The sequence below is a fragment of the Chenopodium quinoa genome, unplaced genomic scaffold (genome assembly GCF_001683475.1).
Source record: "Chenopodium quinoa cultivar QQ74 unplaced genomic scaffold, ASM168347v1, whole genome shotgun sequence".
Lineage (NCBI taxonomy): Eukaryota > Viridiplantae > Streptophyta > Magnoliopsida > Caryophyllales > Amaranthaceae > Chenopodium > Chenopodium quinoa.
In genome coordinates, this window is record NW_018745650.1 from 4,318,856 (window position 1) to 4,328,698 (window position 9,843).

At 34.3% G+C, this 9,843-nt stretch overlaps 2 protein-coding genes across 2 annotated transcripts; both read right to left on the minus strand.

Moving 5' to 3' along the window:
- Positions 1-547: 547 nt before the first annotated feature.
- LOC110716945 (sister chromatid cohesion protein DCC1-like) lies at positions 548-4,861 on the minus strand. The gene is made up of 4 exons (XM_021895594.1): positions 4,252-4,861; positions 2,130-2,474; positions 1,104-2,027; positions 548-1,023 (listed from the first exon to the last, which is right to left on the minus strand). Exons 2-4 carry the CDS (start codon positions 2,276-2,278, stop codon positions 921-923), a joined length of 1,176 nt encoding a protein of 391 aa, XP_021751286.1. The 5' UTR covers positions 2,279-2,474; positions 4,252-4,861; the 3' UTR covers positions 548-920.
- A 558-nt stretch (positions 4,862-5,419) lies between these two features.
- LOC110716831 (probable protein arginine N-methyltransferase 1) lies at positions 5,420-9,843 on the minus strand. Its single transcript, XM_021895476.1, has 9 exons — positions 9,563-9,843; positions 8,756-8,766; positions 8,362-8,517; positions 8,005-8,068; positions 7,765-7,904; positions 6,751-6,838; positions 6,447-6,562; positions 6,162-6,312; positions 5,420-6,016 (listed from the first exon to the last, which is right to left on the minus strand). The coding sequence occupies exons 1-9, from the start codon at positions 9,735-9,737 to the stop codon at positions 5,811-5,813; spliced, it is 1,107 nt and encodes a 368-aa protein (XP_021751168.1). The 5' UTR covers positions 9,738-9,843; the 3' UTR covers positions 5,420-5,810.

A 9,843-nucleotide genomic window follows, 5' to 3' on the forward strand; every position in this document is an offset into this window, starting at 1 on the left:
TCCCACTTCATTTCTCAAGTGTAAACATACAATTAACTAAAATGGCATTTCAGATGAATTTTCTTTTTCCTCATTTTTTGTAATCAACCAAAAGTTACTTTCTTTCCTATGTCCCTATCATGTATCTAGCATGAGTACACAGTATTGCATTTCCTACAAATATTCACTTCCCCCGTTATTTGTACTAAATATCATACACATGTCTGCAAATTGTGCATCTAGCAAGGATACTCTAAGGGAAATGTGGAGTTAAATTAGTATCACTCTAAAAAATTATATACTTCGAATATATCAAGTACTCCCTCCGTTCTTTTATTTTTGCCCCATTGCCATTTTTTGGGTCAAACTTTGAAAACTTTGACTATAAATTACCGTTAATCTATAAATGATAATATAGTCATGAGTGATCTTGTTAGATTCGTTTTGTTATATATTTTATTAATATCACGTTTTTATAATTTTCACGTGTATGGACATAAAGATATAGACGTTTTAAGACGCATCTTGAAAACCGTGTATAGTCAAATGGGGCAATAAAATAGGGACAGAGGGAGTATGATTCAATATATCTAGAAATTGTCTCTCTTTGTTATTTTTTAAAAAAAGGTTTTTCTTTTAAGAAAAAGGTTTTTTTTTCCTTAGAAATTTCAATAATAATTTTTATTTGATAGGATATGGTATTTTACAAACTAATTTAAGCAAAAGGGAAAGTGTTTAATGCATAATGCCAAAACTTCCAGCGATGTCAATTTACTGATTTATCCATGATAAATTCAACATGTCATAAACACAGATTTAACCAAGTACACTTCAGAAACACATCTTTATAATTGCTCAGTAAGTTAATGAGTATACATCATTCAATGGTAGAATATTGAACGTCAAACATTGATAAACCGACGTCTTGTGTAGTTGTGTCACTACCTTGCACTAAATATAGGTTCTACATCAGGTCTTGGTTGTGATCTTCTGGTGTATTTGAGCAGCAAACCCTCTGAAGAAAGACCTGGCACCTTCAAATCCCTACAAAGTTACAAAAAACAATTTAAGAGAAAGCAGAAAAGCAGAAACATTAAACCAGTAACTGCAGCAAAATGAATCACCTTATATAAGGTTCGAGATCCTTCCATTCCCATTTTGGTCTCTCTTTGAAGAGAATTGAGAAACGCTCTGCAGGAGTTGAGGGCAAAGAAGAAACACTAAAAGGATGAATCCAAATTTCCACCCCAATCCTCTCTGTTAAAACTTCACATTCCAACATCTCAAAACTTGCCTGCATTCCATTAGGAATTTTATTCTTCCATTCCTCCAAAAACTTGTCCTTCTTCACTTTTCCATTCTTCATAATTCTTTTGGCAAAATGTACACAAACCTGTTTCTCATTTAATTTCCACAAAGATACACCGTCCTCATTATCCACTGTATTTCCGTACACTTTCAAACAGTGGTTGGAAAGTTTGGGTGGAAACCCATCTGACTCCATTATACTGACCACCTCAGTTTCTGGTAGTGCATCTAGGGACCAATCGTTTAACACTGCATTATGCAAAAGCATGTTCAAGACTGAATCCATGCAATTCTCATCTATAATTCTCCAATAGCCATTGATTTCCAAAGCATTAAGAGCTTCTAAGCCTGATCTCAGTTCGATATCACTTGCTTGAATCTGTCCAATGAGATCATTCCATCTATATACAGAGTTCTGTTCCTCACTCACCAAAAAAGTTTCCATTTCTGACATCTCCTCAATCGTAAAAGGTTTTTGTGCCAGAAGCAATTTCAATTTGTCCAATCTGGGAGCAACCTCAACAAGCTCCAAGTTACCAGAAGCCACCTTCAGCACAAATGCTGAAGCAGGTTGGTCCAAGATTTGTTCATCACAATCCATAGCATTTTTGGGAAAAGACGATGAGTTGGAAGGAGGGATGAGAAACACTGAATTGGAATTACCCACAAACTTGATTGCATAAGTCTTTGATTGGGTACAAAACACAGCATCTTCATCCGGTTCTCCCCTCAGAGAGACTCTATATATATTAAGTAAGCAACAGAGTGATTTATCAGAGAAAAACATCAGCACAAAGAGATGCAACTTTTAATCAATGGGAAGATTTCAAGGAAATCCTTACCTTTCGCTGAGAACATCAGGAAGAAGCTTTTCATCAAGTTCAAGGAGTAGTAGGTCTTCATGAGGACCAAAATCTGAATGATAAGCTACAGATATTGAAGACTTTGGCTGAAGATCTAAAATTGCTTCTGCATCACCACTTTTATCCATTCCAAGAAGCACTTGATGTCTTCAGTTGTTCTCACCCTTCTTAAAGATTAATCTCTACAACTATACAAGAGTTGCATGCAACTTAAGACGGCAGGAAGTTTGAATACACAGTAACACTTTCTCCTTTACTTTCTCATTTGAGTAATTGCGCAGTCAGGCATCACACCAGCTACAACCAATCGATTTGTGTTATTATCTGCACATTAATAGAGTTCTTTCTCAGAAATGTCAGGCATCTTACAAAAATCACAACAGTGCAGTTCAACAAACATTTGTAACACCCAAAAGGACAGTCAATAAAACAAAACAAAAAGTTTCAAACTAAAATTGAGCTATCAGAACCATTACCAGTCTTTCCTTACACATTATTTCAGTATCAGTTCAACAAAAGCTCTTACTACATTCTCTAAAGGGAGGCAGGAGGGACCACAGGAGGGACAGAAGTGGTAAGACGGTATACAACGAGCATAAAAGAACATGCAATGTCTAACATCACTTTTTCAACGTTCAAGGTGGTGCAGATATCAGTATTGAAGACATTTCTAAAGTTCTCCGCATTTCATTTTGCATAAATTGAGTGTTGATATCACATACAATGTGCTGCTCAATGAATCAAGGGGATCAAATGAATATAATATCTAACTTTGTGGAGCACCACAGCCAATTATTCTAAGCTTAACTAAACATTGACCTTCCCCCTTTTCTCTTCCTCGTATGTCCACCTTATTTATTAGACACATGCTACCTTTCATCCACACAAGCTCTTAAATTCTCCTTTAGCTCGGCTAAATCTACTACTCCCTCCATCCCATAATACTTGGGACGTTGTATAACCAAAAAACTAATCTAACAAATTTATACGAGCAACGTATTTTTGCTTTGTAGGCTTTCATTTTACCTTTGTCTACAAAATAGATGTGTCTTAAGTAAAACTATCTGATAAAATCTCGTCTATTTGGTTTTGAAGATCCTTTCAAAGCAATATATGAAGAGTTCAAGGATACACCACAAGCAATACCGCTCTACTAATTCGTTTCCATTTCTCTTAATATGTGCTTTCAATCCAAATGCATACATATGTTTTTATCCGGTACAGAAGCACTAATAGGCTGAATGAACTAATCAAAGAGCTGCAGAGACGGCTTATGCAACCATTACATGCCAGGAAGACTCATTGATGTTTCACGGTAGTAATGATACAGCCGCTTCAAAAAGTCAAGTTCAGCTGCTCAACTAACAGGTAAAATAGTAAAAATACGGAGTGAAACTTAACATAAAATCAATAAGTACAGAATCTTCATTAAGTCAAGTTCATCAGCCAAAAAATGGAAAATAAAACAGCAATCAATCACTACCGCAAAACAATCACATTGCCAAATAAGCCTGAAATTACGCAATAATCAAATAGCCATTAAATAACACAACCTGAGCCTCGAAACTAGTTGAATGATTACATAAATCAGAGTTAACACATAGAATGACAGTGGCTCGCGACTAAACAAATAATAACTTTACTCTTTCTTACAACTCTAATCTCAAGTCTAATAACCATTTAATATGAAAAAATAAAGCTAATTCATCAAATTATAATACAAAATGAATAGCCAAGTACAAATACAAGGAATTCAATTATTCCCAAAATCAGGTTTTTACAGTATAGTCAATTTCCCCACCAAATATATACTGATGACAGCACCCAAAAACTCAAAGAAAAAAATAGAACCCTAATTAGGATTGACATACTGTGAAACTGATAAAAGCGCCCAGAAATGAGAAAAAAATAATTGAAGATATAAAAATGACGAACAAAATCAACAAAACCTAATTAGCTTACTACACACCTCTAATTATAGCTTATAATGATGAATCAGATAGGAAAAAAAATTATAGAAGGGAATGAAAAAACCCTAAATAAAACCCTAAATCAACAAATGTTTAAAAAATAATTGGAGGGAAAAGAAAGAGGGTATGACCTGTAAGTGTATAACAATGGTAACAAATTCAGCTGACTGCAAAAGCGGAGAGAGTGTAGAGAAGAGTGGAGTGACGGTGGTTTTAGTGGATGTTGGCGGGAGTTTACCCAACTATAACTAAAAGAGCGGGTGAGAAGCTCTTTTTAAACTGAGGAGGAGTTCATGACTTGTATTCTTTTTTTTTTTTTTTTTTTTTTTTTTTTTTTTTTTGAGCAAAATCCTAGAGTATTTTGATTTGCTTCATATAGTTCGTATATCCTAAGACTAATTTATATCTAATCTTATCACCAGCAAGAGAAATGAAAAAAAAAAAAAAAAAAAAACTAATATATACTCTCTCTGTCCCAAAATAATTGATATAGTCACGTAAGGATTACCCATAAAGCATCACTAATAACATCAAGCAACAACGCAATACATAAAAAATTCAACGATTTTTTCATCATATATCCCTGAGTTTTTTGTTTATTCACCATATACCCTTAGATTTTTTCAAATACACCACATACCCCAAGAGTTTTCTGAAAAATACACTAAATACCCTTATTAACTAACAGATGCTAGCTCTAACATTCTTTAGGGTTAATTATGCCTTGAAACCACCCCAGATTCCTTCCCTCACTCTTGAAACCAATTACCCTACCTTCCCTTACCCACAAAACCACTCTAAATATGTTTCACGCCCAAAATAAATTATACGGACATGATTCTAGAGATTCAGGATGGTTTCATGAGTTAGGGAAGGAAGGGGGTGGTTTTGATGGTGAGAGAAGGTATCTAGGATGGTTTCATGTCATAATTAACCAAACTTTAATCATCTTATAGTTATTAAGGGTACATGATGTGTGTTTGTAAAAAATTCATAGATATACGGTGTATTTAAAAAATTCCAGTGGTATATGATAAATAAACTTAAAACTCGAGGGTACATAGTGAAAAATCCGTAATATCACCCACTACAAACCCAGGGAAACTAAAAGAAAACAAAGGGTTTTGAGGTCGTTGGCATTCGATTACAAGTATGGGAACCGGCATGCCCTTAAGCAGTTTTTTTAGAGAGGAGGCAGCTAGGCAGAGTAGTAGGGAGTTGCGTTCCCTTTTTTATCTAAAAAAATATTAACTGTTTAACACCGTTTTGAATCGTTCAGGTAATTAAAGTCAGTAAGTATACATTTACAAACGAAGCATTCTTTCAAGGTTGTGAGTGTGTGTGTGGATGGGAAGGGAGTTAGTACAATGATTGTTGCAAAATGAAAAGATTGACGGCATTCATTATCAAAGAATACATCAAATAACCAAAATTTTAGATAGTTATCTAATAATACAACATGACAATTTTTTTTCTCCACAGCTAAAATTCAAACTTCAGCTTAACAGGAAAAAGAGCAATGCACGCCATGTTGCAGCCTTTCAGCTCTTCTCCACACATTTGCATACCTCCCAATAAAATCAGCCAATTTTCTCTTGCTTTAAAAAGAAATATGGAAGTCTTATTGAGGTCTCAGGATCGTCCATAGGAATTTCTTTCAAACCTTCACAATAAAGACCATTCATTCCCACTATCGCATCTTGTAACACTGGGTCTTTGAGACAGCACAATTTTTGCCATTGAATGAATACTCGAGCATAATATCAATGTCACGAGGATTCTTCTTGTTCTGGGAAACAGACATACTTCCGACAATAAACTCTCCTTCACATATTGTAATCTTTTCCTCAAGGTACAACACTGTCTGCTTCCAGTGAGTATTTCGTGATCTTGGTCCTAAAAACATGGTTTCATAAAAGAAATTAACACTTACCCAACTTTCAAATATCATAGGGGTACAAACTTTAAATCAAAGATTCTAAACACAACAATGCAGTCTGAAAGAAACATGTGCGCTTAAGCTCTGATAAAGAAAACTGACCTGTCGAAAAGCCCATTAATTTATGGCACCTTGTAAATGACACATCAAAATATGCTACAAGAGCATGAATGTAATCATTACGCTGTGCTACAAGTTTAAACGGAGCAGTGAAGGAAGCATCACCAGGTGTCATCTTAGATATGTCCATTGTCTGCAAAAATACATGCAGCAATTCAGTAAAGAACTATAGTTAGGAGTCTCTCTTTCTCAAGACCTAAGAAAATGCATTTAATAAAGAAAATTTGAGTCAAAACTGAATTTCGGGGAGAAAAGAAAGTGACAGACCTTGAGCAGATGGCTATTTGTGACAATTTGATTTTGGTCGACTGTATCAACTAGTGGCTCAAGCATGGCTTGCTTTCTTATACAGCTCATATCAAAACCATAAACATCATTCCAAACTGAAGGCATCATTAGTACAAGTTAGAATAAGAAATGCATAAACATAAAACTAAAATAAGCATCAACTTACAGAGAAATTTTCAAGTAGCTATTTCAGCTACATAAAACAAATAGCACCAACTATAATTCAAGTAACCAATATGAACATGCCTAGGAAATAAACCAGCAAAGCACAGCAGATGCTTACACTCAATCTTGTCCTCTTTGTACTCTGCATCCTCAATGGCTGTCAAATAGAGAGAGGCTTTGTCTGGAAAGACAATGCCATTGTCAACCTACAAACATGAAACATGCTGTGAATTATCCATAGAACAGCGAATATTGAACAAAACATTCAGCTACAGAATATACCAACAGTAAAGCCACATTCAAGTTAGTCTGATATCATACAACACAACCAATCAACTCCTCATGGAAGGAGCTGAGAATTGACAAGTTTTGAAATGAACATTGAACATGCATTGTGTCAAATGCTATGAGAATTAAAATGCTACACAAGTTTCTCATTGATATATACCACATGAAAGGAAAGCATCAACTTGGACAATCTCAATAAAATCATAATTTGAACACAATTCAAAGATATTCATGAGCGTTCTCATCACAGAAATGGTTAGTTCAAGGAGAACAAGACTGGTGTGCGCTGAGAATTAAACGGATGGAAATATCTGCTCTCTGATAGATAGCAATTAAAAGACTCTGCATTTCAATTATTATAATGGCTTCAGGTTTAAACCCATCTGCACTCCTAAAATCATTTCTGACTACATATTTAACCAGTTGCTTCAATTTCATTCATATTGCATGGTCATTATTCTAATTCATAATGATCAGCAACACCATGACATTTAAGCCAACTCTCTAAGAAGTTTATTCAATACACGGAGTAATATTTAACCTGATAAATCTTATAACTTGTGGTAATATTTAGTGGCAACACAAACAATAGTAGTGCTATTCAGAAAGTACAAATTAATCTCCAGGATAAACATATGATGTTTATCTTGGGGCAAAATTGTAATATCTTAGGGGCTTGCTCTAGTGCTATTCAACCAACCACAAACCAAGCTTGGGAATAAAAGAAGAGAAAAATGCATTGTTCGATCCACTAAACTTTTGCACAATTACACGTTAAATAAAAGCAATCAAATGCAGACAGCAAAAGATCAGGGAAGTTTACAATAAATATAGAACCGCCTACCAGCCACTTATCACGTGCATAGAGAACTGTATTCAACATGTTTTCATACAAAAGAAAGTAGCCCATCCACTCTGACACAATTATATCCACTTTGACAGGAAGTTCAATTTCTTCAATTTTCCCTTTGAGAACAGTGATGACTGTAAAATCAAAAACAAGTTAGCATGCATTATGTAAATACGTAGTATAATAAAGCAAGGTAAAAATAACAAAACACAAGTGCTGCAGTAGTAACATCACCATTAGAGTATCCATTTGTTTCGACAATCTCCTTTGCCATGTCAGCCATGTCAGAGCACTCTACCTGAAATGGAGAACAAGAAACTTAAGATTTTTGTTGAAGAAACTTGCATCTAATCAGATCAGCCAATGATTGAAATAGAAAGCACTATAAAGGCATTGGGTATTTCTAATTCGTCTTAGTAGGAGTTATTTTTATTCCAATAAAACTAGATAAATAAAATGAAAAACTTCAAGTTTTTTTTCTGCATTACCCTATACCTTGATCTATCAAGATGTTAGAACATGGAACTAACTAGTAGGCAGCCCCTAGTAGTTTTTTAAACAAAGAGACATAGACTAGAAGGATCGACATACCGCATAGACATGCTTAGCCCCAGCTTTGGCACAAAAAAGAGACAAGATACCGGTGCCGGCTCCCACGTCAAGAACCACTTTGTCTTTAATAAGAAAGTCATTTTTGTAAATAACATTTTGATATGTCTTGGTCCTCACCACATCCTTCAGCATTTCCTGTAAGGAAAAAAAAAAAGTTAGTCAAAAACTTCCAAAACGCATTAGATAACATAGGTACATCAAAATTTGTTCAAGCAGGATAAAAGAAACATGCAATGGTGCTTCTTTGCAATTTCAATATAAGCATTGGGATCCAGCTAAATAGCATATACAAGTATATTAAAAAATATATATATATATATATATATATACTGCTGGTAAACAAGGACTTGGCATTGGAATGGATCAGACTTACTTCATGAATTCCTGCACAGACAAAACAAATCAGAGGAATATGTTAAGTAAAAAGGCAAACATCATATCATAAAAAAATGAAAATGAAAATGATATTGGATATATGAATATACGTAGTATAACAGTGCAAGATGCTAAATAAGTAAAATGTAGTAACAACTAATTGGAAAAACCAAGAGAACAAGAAAATTTGGCCTCATACGACTCGAAATTAGATGTTTTAAATTTTAATGCATCCACTTTTTTAATCTAATCTTGTCAGAGGTATCTCAAACTAAAGGCAAAATATCACCAAAAACAATAACAAGCAGACCTTCTATAGTTCTATATAAAGTTAAGCATATACAATTTGAACATAAAACAGTCACAATAAAGTCCAGTTCAAATTTTACTCCAGCATAAAATTTTTAGACCTAAGAAGAGAGCACATACTGTGGAAACATCAAATTATATATTGACGTAGGCTCGCGATTAACCGAACACTTAAACTTATATGAGAACATCAATATGTTTATTAGTTTCAGCTTCCATTTCAACATACCATATATTCAATACATTCCACTTCCCATCAAACACATATACAGAAGCCCCATCAAAAATTCAACCAAAAACACAAACCCATCTAAACCCTAATTTGACAACACTCAAATCATAATTAATCAACACAAACGCACAAACCGCCAAGACCCACCAACAAAAAACAACAGAAAATCAAATTTAAATTTATGAACACAGAGATTTTTTAAAAAAAAGAACAAAAAAGTTGAAATCATTTAATTAAACAAGAAGAAAGGAAGAAAATTTATACCAAAGTGGGAGTAAGAATCAAAGTAATAATCAGCACTTGTCCTCTCATTGGGAAGATTAGAACTTGCTCCAGCTTCATCAATGGCTAATCCATCAACATTCATGCTATCTGGGTTTTCAAAATTGCCATTGTTAGTTGAAGTTGAGTGTATTTTGAAGTTCTTGTTATGCCCCATTATAATTGTTTTTAGTGTATGGAAAGGGTTTTAGGGGCTCTGTATAAAATTGCAGAATTATTAGGGTTTTGGGGTTGAAGTACAGCTAAGTTTAAAGAGTCGAAAG